The sequence below is a fragment of the Malaclemys terrapin genome, chromosome 4 (assembly GCF_027887155.1).
Source record: "Malaclemys terrapin pileata isolate rMalTer1 chromosome 4, rMalTer1.hap1, whole genome shotgun sequence".
NCBI lineage: Eukaryota > Metazoa > Chordata > Testudines > Emydidae > Malaclemys > Malaclemys terrapin.
The window spans coordinates 146,265,922-146,280,998 of NC_071508.1; the positions used below are offsets into that span (position 1 = coordinate 146,265,922).

The 15,077-nt window shown below is 50.3% G+C and overlaps 1 protein-coding gene across 5 annotated transcripts in view; it reads right to left on the bottom strand.

Annotated features, from left to right (window-relative positions):
• The window catches only part of FRMD6 (FERM domain containing 6), a 165,994-nt gene that overhangs the window by 26,059 nt on the left and 124,858 nt on the right, over positions 1 to 15,077 (bottom strand). For all 5 annotated transcript variants that reach the window (XM_054027374.1, XM_054027375.1, XM_054027373.1 and 2 more), the window contains 5 exons: positions 14,644 to 14,893; positions 12,817 to 12,907; positions 8,008 to 8,087; positions 6,576 to 6,652; positions 2,936 to 3,122 (listed from right to left, as the gene is read on the bottom strand). In XM_054027374.1, coding sequence (XP_053883349.1) covers positions 2,936 to 3,122; positions 6,576 to 6,652; positions 8,008 to 8,087; positions 12,817 to 12,907; positions 14,644 to 14,742 — 534 coding nt within the window. In that variant the 5' untranslated portion in view covers positions 14,743 to 14,893. The remainder of the gene's footprint in view (positions 1 to 2,935; positions 3,123 to 6,575; positions 6,653 to 8,007; positions 8,088 to 12,816; positions 12,908 to 14,643; positions 14,894 to 15,077) is intronic.

A 15,077-nucleotide genomic window follows, 5' to 3' on the forward strand; every position in this document is an offset into this window, starting at 1 on the left:
CCATGGCTGGCTAGTGCTAATGCCTAATGCCTGCCTGCTGAGTCTTGTGGGGCTGCAGCTGCTGTTATTTGCTTTTCCTTTATTACCTTGCCTCAGACTTCAAGGCTTTGGGTGGGAGGTGGATGATAGGAAGTGGCCCAGGGAGAGACAGCCTTGAGCTCTGCCTTTTAGTCACTATATGGCCTTGAGTGAGTGTCACTACTCTCCTGCCTCAGTTTCCCTAAGTGTAAAATGGGATTGTTACTATTGTGGCACATGAGAGATTAGTTAATGGCTGCAGTGTGACAGTTTACACTTGTCAGGTGTCACAGACGGGTTACATATCATTTCTGTTCATTTTCAAGAGAGCAGGGACAGTGAGAAAAGAGCTCATTTGTCTGCAGGGTATTGACAGATCTATAAAGGGTTTAAAGTTTAAACAACTCCCAGCTGGGCTGAAGCTGGGGTACACTGTTCCATCCTGATGCACTGTTAAACCAGGTGGGATGTAAGCTCCTGAAAAGGAAGGTTTGAAATGGAGACACTGGCTCAACCCTGCTCTAAGTGTGTAATCAGTCTACACTGTGAGTGCACTCATGTTTTCACTAGGGGGTGTCATCTGGAGTGTTTTAACATGCAGCGAAAGCTCACAACTAGCCAGCCAAGCACATCAGAGACGGCAAGTGGTAACGTTAACCCAGAGGCCAAGAGAAAGAACCGTCCGTGCACTAATCATCAAAGTAAGGCCCCGCTCCTGCAAACATGCACAAGGGTAAGTTACCTGTGTGCATAAGGGTTTGCAAGACTGGAGTGCATGATACATGCAGGTTGGATGCAGCTGAAGAACCATGAGGAGTCCCAAAACACTGCTAAAAAGGCCACATTAGCCTGACATGTTTATAACAATTTGCCTTAATTAAAAAAAAACTAAAAACCCTGTTTCTGGTAGAGCCCCCTTTAAACAGGATCACCTGGCATTTAAAAATCACCCTAGCAGGATTTTATGAAGGCATTGGTGCTCCCCCGCTGATGTTTATTAGTCGTTTCAGCAAAGGGGAAACTGACTAAGGGCCCGCTCCAGTAATGCAGTTAAGCCCATGCTTAATTTAAGCACCTGAGTAGTCCCGGTGGACCACTTGCATACTTAAAAGTTAAGGGCTTGTCTGGACCAGGGCTACTAAAGGAGACAACAGCGAAACTGACTATACTCAAGGTGCTGTGAAAAACCCAGCTGACTAAATGGACAGCAATGACTTTTTCCCCACCAGCGTCTCTCAGCGACCGCACTCTGTTAACTGCAGCAGGTGCCGGTACGACAACATACGGGGACTGAAACGCGACTCACACGTAGACTGTGTCCCTTTAGCTTCACACCTGTTTTCTGGTGCAGGACAAAGGCTGGCCCCATCTTGGCTTTTGGTTACGTGCACCCTGGCTGGCTTCTGCTGCGGGGAGCGATGCAGAGAAAGGAGAAGATTCGCACTGCCTGCGCCGTGGCCATGCAGGAAGGGGGCTGCCAGAGGAAACGGCTGGGCCGGGAGGTGGGCAGGCTTGAGCGAGATACGTTCCTGTAGGTTTCCTTATGTACAATTTTAAGCCCATTAAAACAAATTCAGGGCGTGGATTTCCAGCTGAACGGCGCGATCTCGTCTGTAGATTATGCTGGCCCTGCAGTACCACTGGGGACATTCTGCTCTGGACAGACCTTCCATGGTCACAGACTGTAAACATCTCCAAGGCAGGGCTGCAGCCTCCTCTGAAGTGTGTCCTGCATGGATCTCACCCAATAACAACACCACCACCTATCAGCTAGCCACAAGACAGTCACAGGCTCCACGCGATCAAACAATACAGCAGGAAATGGACCACTTGCACCTACTGTCAGAGTATGGTCTTAACAGCACCTGCCAGTCCCACGTGAAGACAGGAGTTGCGAGGAGCCGCGGGGGCGGCGATGGGCAGAGTGCAGGAGGGGACAACTCGCTCTCTCCAGAAAGCCCAAGAACCACACAAACCCCCCCATCCACCAGAGCCCCCCGAATGAGCTGGGGCCGATCGGCCCCTCTCAGCACACTGGGCTGCTCCCTCCACCTCCGGAGGGACACGCGAGCAGCTGTGCCGAGGGCGGGAGAATCAGGGCCTCAGATCCGGAGCTCTGGCAGCCCAGCAACGGATGGGTGGTGGAGCAAGACCTGGCCTGCTCAGCACGGGCCCAGCTGACCCTGCAGGGCAATGGGGTGTGTGCGGGTACAGAGGACCGAGTGTGCACACGCTGAATGTACAACCTGGCTTCGCCATCCCTGCAGCCCATACCACTCACTATTACTAGCCGTACACATAACTCTAGTCCATCCATTGCAGCTCCAGGGGAAAACAGGCCCTTGCTTTGGGCCAGCTGCGTGCTGCGGAGTTCCCACCAGCCCGTGGCTTAGTCCGCAGGCCTTTCCAGTCTCAGGGCTGCGAGCCCTTCCCTCTCTCTGGAAATCTGAGTGCACTGAATGTAACAGGAACATAGGCCAGGCAGGGATCTTCTTGGTCATCAAGTCCAGCCCCCGGCTACCATAGGCCACCCCGGCACATAATCCCCCCTAGGCGTCTTGGGACAACGAACAGCGAGCATTATGCTGCAGGGGAAACACCGCAACCCTGATGCCCAAGCACAGCATCTGCATTCAGACCCGATCATGAGTCCAGCACACATTTCCCACTATGCACAAACATACCCACCTTCCACCCCCGCCCTGACGCGGGATCCTGCCACGTGGAATGGATCAGAGCAATGCTACCAGCAGCTACGACCGCTTGGGTTCCCGCTCCCCTACCAAGCTCCCATTTAAGGTATTTCTCGTCCCAATGCACTTCACCCCTTTGGAAATGAGCAGGGGAAGAAGGCAGTCGTGCACGCGGAGGCTCTCTGCCTGGGGAACAACAAGACGGCATAGCCCACAGCACCTACCCATGCAGGGAAGTAAGCCTCCGGCTCAAAGTATTTCCCATAGTGCTTGTTCCTTTTGAAGTTCCCCAAGTCGGCCTGCAGTGCGAAGGCTGCCAGCAGGAAGTAGGCCTCCTCACGCAGCACACACTGGGAATGCAGCACTTGTTTTCTCAGGTGCCAGTAATAATAGTACCTGGCTGTTCTGTCACTGCGGAGAGAGAAGAAAAGCAGAACCGTGAGCGCATGCACGACAGAACGAACCTGCCCCGCGGATCACGGGCCTGTGACGCAGACCAGGCTGCTCAGCGGCACGCTGCCGCCTCCAGCACCTTTCCCCCTGCAAAACAGAGTCATTTCCAAACGCTGGGGCGGTGGGCGTCTGCGAGCGCTGGGAAGCTACACAGGGGCCAAATGCGCCTCCGGGCCCATCTCAGAGCTCCCCGCAAGAGGGTAGGGGCAGAGTTTCCAGCCTCCAATACGCCTCAGAGGCTCTGCCTGTGACTGACCCCAGCGAGGCAGCTAGCACGAGGTGCTGGCGTGAACGACACTCAAGGGAGGGCATCTGAGGAGAGGGCAGCGGGGAGGTGGGGCCCCGCCAGTGTAGGGAGGGAGCTGAGACTGGGAGCAGAACTCACGGCTGATTCGGGGGTGCAGAGCAAGGCTGCTGAGAAAGGAGGCCGGGGATTGCAGGGAGGAACTGGGGGAGCAGGACGGCCACTGATGGGCACTGATGTGGTTGGGACAGCTTAGGGAAGGAATTGGAGCTTATAGCTAGAGGGCAGCCAGAGGGATCCTGCCTGATTCCCATGTCCCTCCCCAACTTACTCCGAAGTTAGCTGCCCCCCAGACCCGTCTCATCCACTGCTCCAATGGGTCTCTCACAGCACCCGCCTTCCTCCCCTCCCCATGGTATCTCTGGGTTGGCTGAGTCTAGGCAGGTCTTGCCTGAGCACAGGACAGTGGGGATCGGGGGGCACAGGCGCCCTTACATCTGTGCGCGCTGGGCAGGTACGAGAGGAGAGGGAAAGGGCTGTCTGGTGCAGCCAGGTGCTCGTTGTAATGTTAGCTCCGTCTCTGGTTTCTACCTTTCCTTGCAAGGAGGGAGCTGTGCTGCCAGGGGAGGAGGGGCAGGCCCCAGGAGCAGCAATGAGACACAGGCTCGTGCGGAGGATGCCCTGCCATGCACCGAGACTGGGGCTCCTTCGGGGCTGAAGGCTGCTACTGACAGAGCTAGCATCTTTTAACGGCTCTACATTCACCCTCGTTTGTTCAGTGACGTTTCACCCGCACTGGGACCTGGGGCCTCACTCCTGAGGTGGGGGGCAGCGTCGCTCCCTGTCATGGTGGCTGGCGCAGACCCGGTACACAGCGACGGCTGACAGTCAGTGCCTCCCTGTGGGGCTCTCCCCATCCCCAGGGCTGGGAGCTGGGGCCTGGATGGACAGGATCCAGCAGCTGCAAAGGACCAATCAGATGCGGATGCAGGGGAGGGACCTATCGGGAAGTGGACCAATTGGGGCTCTTTCTGGATCTGCAATGTCTGCTCCACAAAAAACCCGGACATTGCCGCCTACTTGAAAAATCCGCCTGGACAGACGGCGGAGGATCAAACAAGAGGCGATGTCCAGGAAAACTCAGACGTATGGTAACCCTACCCTAGAGAAACTACATGAACACCACACAATCCCATCGTAGCAGAGGAATTCCTAGGCCAGGGTTTTCTCTTGTGCACACATCTGTGTGGGTACTGCCTGTGCAAAGGACAGGGGGTTGCCCATCGATAGAAATACAGTGAAAAGTTCATGTAAACAATACATGACTGATTCAGGTTCTTAGTCATTTTCCTCTGTTTTCTTTAGTGAACAATTTCCCACTCGAATTAAAATGGTTATTCCCAGTAGTCTGCAAACCCTCAATCACAATCACAATAGCTCTCTACCTTTATTGTACCTCCGGGTAGGGTGACCAGACGTCCCGATTTTATCGGGACTGTCCCGATATTTGCTTGTTTGTCCCGCGTCCCGACCAATGTGCGGTCGGGACACTGGACAAACAAGCAATTTTGCCCTCCCGGAAGGGCTCTTGCCCCGCCCCACCCCGACTCTGCCCTCTCCACCCCCCATTGGCTCCCTCCCCAAATCCCCGCCCTGGCCCCGCCTCTTCCCCATGCATGTGGCACTCCTCCTCCCTCCCAGGCTTGCAGCTGTAATGGCGGGGCAAGCCTGGAGGGAGGGGGTGGTGGCCGGCTTCCAGTTCCTGGAGCTGGTGAGTAGGGGCACTGGGCGGGCAAAGGGGGCTGGCCAGGGGGCTGCTCCCCCAGGAGATAGAGGGGGGGCCCCGGACCCCAGCAGCGGCGGGGGAGAGCAGCTCGGGGCTGCTCGAGTGGCCATGTAAAGTTTATCAGCTTGGACGGGACCCCGGCCGGCTCCCCGCCCCGCGCCAGCATGTCGCGCCGGCCGCCACAGGCCAGGTAAGGAGCCGAGTCGCCCCCTCCCCCCTCGTCCCCATATTTCCCGTCAGTGATCTGGTCACCCTACCTCTGGGACTGAAGCTGCTAGCCAGTCCCTCTTACGGTTGGCAAGTAAAATATCTGAAAACAGCTCAGCTCTGAGCTGTGCTGGAGGAGACTCTACCATATTTCTAAGCAGTGACTGGCTTAACAGGAGGAACATATTGCAGTTTTAGCTACTGCACAGACCTATTTGCAGGGGGGAGGGATAGCTCAGTGGTTTGAGCATTGGCCTGCTAAACCCAGGGTTGTGAGCTCAATCCTGGAGGGGGCCACTTGGGGATCTGGGGCAAAATCAGTACTTGGTCCTGCTAGTGAAGGCAGGGGGCTGGACTCGATGACCTTTCAAGGTCCCTTCCAGCTCTAGGAGATCCCCATTAATTAAAGATTTACCTATTCCTGACATCTTCGGGCCAGTCTGATCTCACCCAGACCAGACCTTGCCAACAGGGTTATTTACACATCTCAGTAGTCCCGGTGATCAAGGACTTACATTGATAGAGCCCCCAATTTTCAAGAGGTAGGGGTTGTGCAGAAGTTGCACACACAACCATGCACACCCAACTGCAGGCACACATCGGCTAATAGGCTAGATGAGGCCATGCAACAAGCAAACGGATAGCTGCGGCGATACGGGCTTGTGCACGTACTGCTATAGTAAAACGCAGGCCCAGTCACGGGTGCATGTCTACATGCATTGGGATGAGCTACGTCACCCTCCTTTTTGAGAAGTTGGGCTCAGTGGCACAGATTGTTAATTGAACAAAAGCTGAATTCTGCCTGCTTTTTGCTATACAATGGAAAAATACAATATGTTGTAAACCAACCTGCCCAAACTAGATCACAAAAGACTCATTGTATTTTGCTAAAGTAAAAAACAAAATGATTTCTCCCCGCTCAGACCAGCCACAGAGGAGCACTTTGCTAATGTTAATCTTTATAAGGATAGAAATATGAAACTGATCGAGTAAAGGCTAGTTACAAATAATTTTTTTCTAGCAATCCGCTGTTACTGAGGGTCTACAACAAAATTACAATACATGCAATGAACTCTAACCAAACAGGAATAACCGAAGATATTTTCTATTTTTTCCATTAACAATACAGCATTTTTTGGTGCAAAAGGCATTCTTTGGAATATTTTCCCCTTACCTGATCAGTCTGCCATTTTCCACATAATATTGCACTCGAAAGTGGATAATCATTGGGGGACCAAACTGGTCAATGCCCTGCAATGGAGAGAAAATATTCAGAGTTCTTTCCACAGAGGACAAAGAAACCATTGAGAATATAATTTTTTGCAAAGTTTGCTGTGAAATCAGAAAGCTAATGCAATCTTTGATGTTTTGTATCAGATTTTCTCAGTGCAAAATTTATCATGACCACCACATCCAGGAAACCAGAGAAGGTGGAGCTAGTGGAACAATGTAGATCAAAGTCTGGCTGTTTTTCTAAATTGGACATTTTTCATAAAAATGTTTTGAAGTTTTCAAAATGTTCCATTTTTGGGGAAAACTTCCCAAGGAAAAAATATTTACCCGGTTGACTGTTCGATATATTTTATACCTTCATTTTTCATGAATCTTTTTCTGAGTTGCCAATTTCATATGGCCAGGTTAGTCACAGGGGAGGACAGTTCTCAAAATGAGAAAGTTTCAGTTTCCGTTTCAAAATGGAAAAGGTTTTGTGTTCAACAGTTACTGGATTTCAAAAATGGGGCAAGGGCGAATTCTGAGGAAAATTCTGCAAAAAAAATTAAGAGAAAAAATTCATGTTGTTCTGAAACTCGCTCCCCTCCCCCGCAAGATTCCAGTTATGACATTTTCACAAATTCTGTGAATTTAAAAAAAATTAGTTTCCAGCAGCTGTAAAGGGGAGGGAGGGGGGGAGGGAAGAAGAGGAGACAGACACCAGTGTCATGTTTGGAGTTTGTTGTTTTAAATGTATTTTTTTCCTGTAATCTACAACCTACAAGAGATGCCGTAGATCTGTCTAGGTTGGAACTTTTTTGCAGAGATTCAACTCACACTCAGCCCCACTGCTTTCCTTTCAGTGACCTCTTGTCTCTCATTACAAGAAACCATCCCCTAACCATTCTTGTCTGACATCTCCTACTTCAGAGCTTGGTATATGGGTTGACTAGTTTTGACAGATCTGCCGGTGATCATGAGGGCTAATGCTCTGGGGTCCTAATGTAGTTCCCAGGTTTCCCCAAACGTTCCGTAATTTAGCCTCCCAGACCATCCTGCAATCCAGCAGTATTCAATTGCCATCTAGGTAATCTTTATTTTCTCAAGCTTTTCATTTATAAATCACTTAATGATTGAGAACTTCAGATTCCCTCTTATTTTGCAGGTAGAGAGGGACACACATTAAGAAGTCTTTTTGAGCAGCCTGTGCCACTCTCATCAGTAGCAGTTGATTCGTTTTTAATTAATTTTGCATGCTTCAAATTTTCCTCTTCATCTTATAAATTATGCACCCTTCAAACCTTCCCCTAAGGTGCAACAGCTCCAGATATGTGAAACACTGAATCTGTAGAGAGGAAATAACTGGCCCCTCTCAACCCAACTCACGGTCATACCTTGCTAGCTTCTTTCTTCCATTCCTTTGGGCAGTATTTGTAGAGTTTCTGTGATAATTCCATATACACGTGTTCATTGTCTGCATTAGAAAGAGGATAAGAAAGGAGAATGCAAATGGTTCCCCAAGATTTCTTTTAAAAAACATACTATAAAAATTTCACACCCACAGTTATGCAAGCTCCCAAACACATTTCAAAAGAAGAAAATGCAGCATTATTTAAACACTCTCTAGCGTAAACAACAAATCCACCTATTTCCTGTGGAAAAATATCAGATCTTCATCCATGGCATTGGCAAGTATTCCATACACTCACCTTTCGCATGCCCTAGAGTAGGGTTACCATATTCTGTGCCTCCAAATGGAGGACACTCCACGGCCCACGGCCCCGCCCCCAGCCCCGCCCATACCCCCGCCCCAACCCCTCCCCCTCCCCAAAGTCTCCGCCCCCTCCCCTGCTTCCCGCGAACATTTGATTCGCGGGAAGCCTGAAGCAGGTAAGGGGGGTGTGGGGGGGAGGAGGCGCGGCCCAGGCTGGCCCCCTGGCGGCTCCAGCCTGGGTCGGCTCGGGCCCTGGGGTGCCGGCCCCGGCCGACCACCCCCAGCCCGCCCAGCACTGCCGGCCCCCGGCGGCCCGGCGCACCCCCGGGCTCCCCGCGGGCCCAGCTGACCGGCTCCCCGCCGGCCCGGCTCCCCGCCGGCCCGGCTGACCGGCTCCCCACAGGCCCGGCTGACCGGCTCCCAGCCCGGACCCCAGCCCGGCACCGCGCCCCCGGCTCCCCGTCCGGCCCCGCGCCCGGCCCGGCACTGCGCCCATGGTTCCCGGCCCGGCACCATGCCCCCGGCCCCGCACCGCCGGCCCCGGCCGAGCACCACCCAGCCCTCCCGATTTTCCCGGACATGCCCGGCTTTTGGGGATTTCCCCCCGGACGGGGATTTGAGCCCCCAAAAGCGGGACATGTCTGGGAAAATCCGGACGTATGGTAACCCTACCCTAGAGGTTCTAGAAGCATCTTTCTAGATTCCTTGCAAGAGCCAGCCCTCACGGGTAGAGGCCAGTGACTATGTAGTGTGGCGCGGCACGTTCTTGCTTTCTATATAACTACAGCACTACAAGAAATATTTATTGTGCTTTGTTCAGCACAGTAAATCCTTGGTGCTTTGTTCAGCCCCACTGTTTGAAGTCTCTGAGGGTATGTCCACACTGCAAATAAAAACCTGCCGCTGGCTTGGGCTAGCGGACTCAAGCTTGCGGGGCTTGGGCTAAGGGGCTGTTTATATGCAGTGCATACGTTTGGGCTTGAATTGCAGGATAGGCTCTGGGACCCCAGGAGGGTCCCAGAGCCCGGGCTGCAGCCTGAGGCTGGAACGTCTATACCACAATTCAACAGCCCCTTAGCCTGAGCCAGCTGGCACGAGCCAACCACAGGTGTCTAACTGCAGTATAGACATACCCAGAGTGGTTAATCGCTCCCTGAGGGGCAGAGCTGAGCTAAGCAGGGAGACGTGTTACAGGAAAGTCACTTGCTAGGTGAAACTCAAGAGCCGCAAACAGAGGCAGCTAACAGGACAGTTTTGGAGGGAGTGTGAGAGGCTCTTTTTTTCCAGGTTCAGCTGTATATGTGATTTCAAGATGGCCAGCCATGGAACTATGGTGGCGACTTGCAACAGATGTGCCGTGTTTTCTTTCCTGCCTGAAGCCAGAAGGGACTAGCTGTGCCTCAAGTGCATGTCGGTGGCTGTGCTGGAGAAAAGGATTCTTGGATTGGAGGAGCAAGTAGAAACATGGAGGAGTTTCTAGACAGCCAAGTTTGGGAACCACCAGTACCCCAGGTTCACGGCAGAAAGGAGCTGGCCACCAGGGAATTGGAGAGGAAGGACGTCAGAGAAGTGATCTGGTGGTTTGCAACCACGAGAAGCAAGAGGTCACAGAAGCATCCAACGTGGCTGGAGATAGATGAAGGAAGGGCAGCCTGTGGCCACGAGAGAGAAGAGGACCAGGAGGAATTCCACAGAGCTAGAAGTTTCCAATTGATACCAGGTCCTCAATGTGAAATCTGTGAAAGAAACCTCTCAAGATCCAGCTGGTCCAAGGGAACGGAGGGATGTACAGGGCACATCTGGGGTTGGTAGCTTGCCCAACCTGCAAGAATATTAAGCTTGCCCACAAAGTTCTCCAACTATCCAAGGGAGACAGACAATCCTTGTTGGGGGGTTCAGTACTTAGAAGAATCTAAAGAACATATGCCAAGGGACAGGCAGACAACAGGGTGGTGTGCTGCTTTCCTAGAGCTAAGACATGAGATGTCACTCTAAGACTGGATAGGCTTCTGAAGCTGACAGGCAAGGATCCACTGGTGATGGTTCATATTTGGCACTAATCACACCACTTTGCAGGATAGATCTCAGATAGTCGATCACTTCAGGGAACTTGGAAGCATGCCCAAGCGATCTTCTCTGAGATTCTGCCTGTCCCACGAGCAAAGGAAGCCAGAAGGCAGAAGATCTGGCAAGCGAACCATTGGCTAGGTAAGCGGTGTAGAGTTTTGGTTAAGTGGAATATTGGTTCCCCTTCTACTGAGATGGAAGTAATCTTAACTCAACTCAACGCTCCCAGTGTCCCCATAGAAGGTGGACCAATCTCCTGACTACTCAAGCCAGCCGATCCCTGAGGAGGGTGTTAAACTAATAATAAAGGGGAGGGTAAAAAGAGGGACGATATAAGCACTCAGCACAAAATCAAGACACCAAAGGACATGAAGAGAAGAAATTCCTGAATTGCCTGTACAGCAATGCTAGGAGCCTGAGTAACAAACGAGAGGAACTGGAATTGCTCATTTGTGAGCAGAACTTTGACCTAGTTGGTATTATTGAAACCTAGTAAGATGATTTGCATGATGTGAATATTAAAATCAGTGATTATAACCTATTTAGGAAGGCGTGAGTGGGGCAAAGAGGAGGGGGAAGGGACCCTATGTCAAAGATGGCATTATCTGTTTCTGTGTCACTGATAACTTAGAAGAAAATGATCTTGAATGCTTATGGGTCAGTGTCCTAACAGATAAAGCACAAGATGGGATATTAATTGGTATCTGTTAAAGACCACCAAATCACACCAAGGAACTGGATGACCCTCTCCTTACGTACCTATCTATAAAACGTAGGAAAAAAGGGGACTGATCATGCGGACTTCATGATGAGTGACACATGCTGGAAGTCTCATACCACCAGTAATAGAATGTCTGTGGACTTTCTACATACACCTCCACCCCGATAGAACGCTGCCCTTGGGAGCCAAAAAAAAAAAATCTTACTGCGTTATAGGTGAAACCGTGTTATATCTAACAAAAATGTTGTCTCCAACATGGGGGAATTCTATACTAGACCTCGCCTGAATCGTATGCAGGGGAGGTGTTGCTTTCAGAGCCCCCTTCAACTCCTTCCATTGCTAAATGGATCTCAAACATGGGAGTTGCTACCGGGAGCTGGATTTTTCCTGGGCAAGGAAGCAAGGCCCAGATCCTCAAGGGTATTTTGAAATTACTAGAAGTTAGGCGCCTAAATACCCTTGAGAATCTGGGCTGGAGCTCCAAATGAATGATCAAAGCCTTTAGAACTAATGCAACCCTGTAGACCCCAGTCCCCCAGTTTGATTTGCATGATCAAGGTCTTCACCAGATAGTAAAAGCTTCTCAAATAAACCCCAACCCCTACATTTCTCTTGCTGAGTAACTTCAGAAGAGAGCAGGGCACTCTATGTACGCGAGTCCCCCTCCTGTCCACGTACAAAATCAGCCTGACTCGGCTCAGCAAGCACTCAGGTCTCCGGTCCTAGGACCCTGCGAGGCAGGTGGCTCAGAGCCCGGGTCCTGCTGAGAGTCAGGTCCAAGCCCTGTCATTGTGCAGTGTGGACGCAGATCAAGATGCAGACTGAACCGCCGAGCCCGGGGCCCACAGACCTGGGTTTACGATGCAGTGCAGATGTACCCTCAGACCCTGATTCAGCCAAGCAATTGCACATGTGCTTAAATCCCATTGACTTCAATGAGAATTAACCACGTACTCAAGCGCTTTGTTGCACTACTTGGGGATGTGCTGAATTGGGGTCTCAATGCAGCACGGCACTCCGCACACACTGCAACTCCTCGGACATTTCGGTCTTGTGTGGTTCGTCCGCCCTCCGGGAGTGCCTAGCAAACACCCCTCCAAGAGATGCTGCTTGGTGAACAGATAAGGATGTAAACAATCTAGTATAAAAGCTGTGGGGTACTTTGAAGGAAACCAAAACACATTTTGACTCAAGATGTCAAGAAGAATTATTTGTTTTCTAAAGCGGTGATTTAACACCACTTCAGGAACTACGAAAAGTACATGGGAGTGCCTCATTAAACAGCAGCAGTGCTCACCCGGGGCTTGATCCAACTCTCACTGACTTTACTGCGGACTGATTGGGTTCCCTGGTGACGAGACGGTATCAGAGAGCACATGGCGGTTTTTCTGAACTCACAAAATATATAGGAAACTGCAAGAAAATAGAACTTAGGCGTGGGCCAGCTCCAAACCAGGGCCTTATCCTGTCACCAATCAGGGCACACAATGAATGGGGATTTCCGGGTGAAGAGGGACAGTGCTACAATGAACAATACTTTATATTTATCATCCCTTGTTATAATAACGCTCAAGTGGTTTATCAACATTTCACTCATGACGTGGCAGGTTTATTCTTATCCTGGCAACCCGGATACTTCTGTTGCGCATCTGTATGTGACATAGCATTGTTTCAAGTACGCAAGTTCAGACGGAGACTTACTTTGTATGACGCTGAGTCCAAAGAGATGACAATCCCTTAACCTCAGAAGGTCGCACACCTGGACAAGTAACTCACGACATAATATTTTAACCTGCAGCAGAAAAAACACAAAAGATTGAAAACATTAATGAGAATCTGCCAATATGTTTTTCGGGTGTTTTACGATCTTTAATCAAGCCCCATCCTGAAGCCATTGTACATTCATAGCTTCCATTGAAGGTCAATGGGACCTTTGAGTGTGTACCAAGAAATGTAAAATATTAGGCACATACATTATGTGTTTTATACCATGCATACTCCAAATTCCAGCTGATCCCATTACCCAGTGCACGAGACAGACATTTAACTTCCCAAAGGTAGGCCAAGATGGTCACTACTTTTGATATCAGTCTAACAAAATATTTGCCTCTAACAAAATAAAATGTCTGCTACGGGCAAGGCCTTTCACACCTACAGGCCCTGGCTACAGTGCAACAGATCCAGTGTCACTTAGGACCTCAAGGTTGTCACGATACTGTAGGTGGTGGCCACTCAGCACTGCACAGGAAGGACTAAACTTTGGTCTTCTCCAAGAATGAAAATCAGCCTTGTGCAGAGGGCTGGTGTTAGGCCTAGGAACCACCAAAGGCCCAGGACCTTAGTTCTGCAGAGTCCCTGAGAAGGGACAAAACCTACCACTTGTGCTAAAAGAGGATCTTCTTTAATGGTATCAGTATTAGGGCTTAGTTACGACACAGTCCAACAATTCCAATTCCAGCCAGTAGAAGGCTGTGGTTCAAAAACCCATTAGCCCATATATTACACTGTCAAGGACTCACGAGAGTTTAAGAATAAAGCGAACTAAAAGTGACCCCCACGTTGCTGTCCCTGTTAATTTGCAGTACAGTTTTTCTTCCCGTTGGAGTTGTCCGAAAGGGCCTGGTTCTCCATTGCCCTGTGCTGTGCGCAGTAATTTACACAGGGACAGGGAATCAGACACACAACTCCTCATTTAGAAACTCAACCTGTAGAGTGGAACAATTTTGGTTTCTTTCTCCAGAATAAATTCCAGCCCGGCCCTTTGGAAGAGCCAAGTTGCCCATATTATTGTCAAAAGCCTCCATTCTGCCTCTATGTTTGTCCTTTCAAAACCAATGGGGTGGGCATACATGTCAGAGGGCTTAACTGGACCCAGGTCTAATGATACATAAAGGAATAGACTACACTTAACATAACGTCACTTGGATTTAGCTAGAGCCGTGCACGAAGAATGAATTCTCCGAGCATCAAGCCCAATGAGACAGAGACAGTAAAATCCTGATGCACTTGCAAATGTGAATAACTGTAAATGGAGGAATACATTTAAAACAACAGAAGACTGACCTCTTTTACAAACACATTTGTTAGATACACATTTTCTGTGTCCTAAATCAAATGCATGTTATATAAATGGAGAGGCTACAAAAAACGAGTGATAAAAGTAACTAACTGAGCATTTGTGCCTGCCCTCCAGTTACCACTTTTCCACGCTGTTTGATGTAAACGTACATAGACAAGTAAGGAAAACTGCGTGTCAAGTGGACTTCTTAAAAAAAAAGCCTGCTTTAAACTAATTTTGAACAATATGTTGCAAGGAAAGTTGCCCGGGGCAAATAATTCTGCTCATCTGTCAGTCAAGCAGCAGACTGGAGATCACCTGTGTCACAGGTGTCAGAGTGTGATAAAGCGAGACAGACTCCAGCAGTAAAACTGAGGCAATCAGGACAATGCCGGCTGCGGGCACAATGTCCAAGGAGACCAATGCTAGACGAATGCACAGGACATACCTGGGTTAAGGCGTTTACCTACATTTATAATGATGTTGAGAGAATCATCGTTGGGAAGGAAAATACAAACGCTGCGGCGGTCTTGCATGACTCTGTTATTATGGAAGTTCAGTTTGTTCATTGTGTTCTGGGCTCTCTCTAGTGGTTCAACGCGGCGCTCCGAGACCCAGCAGAAACCTCAGGTTCAGAGCACTCTGCAGCCAACAGCTTCTCCTCATCACAAACCCGTCACAGGAGGGACATTCTGGCCTCTCTCTCTGGGGGTGCCATAGCTGGGGAGGAGAGAATACGTGAGGGTCATATCAACAGGGACGGAATCTCAACAGCCTTCTTTGAACTGAGGAAGGGCTCCAGAGCTTTAGACCCTGGGATGCATTTGAGTGGAATCGTTTCCCTCAGTAGCTCTCAGACTCTCCCATCCTGAGACCGTATGTTACAACCGAAAAGGGTTCCCCG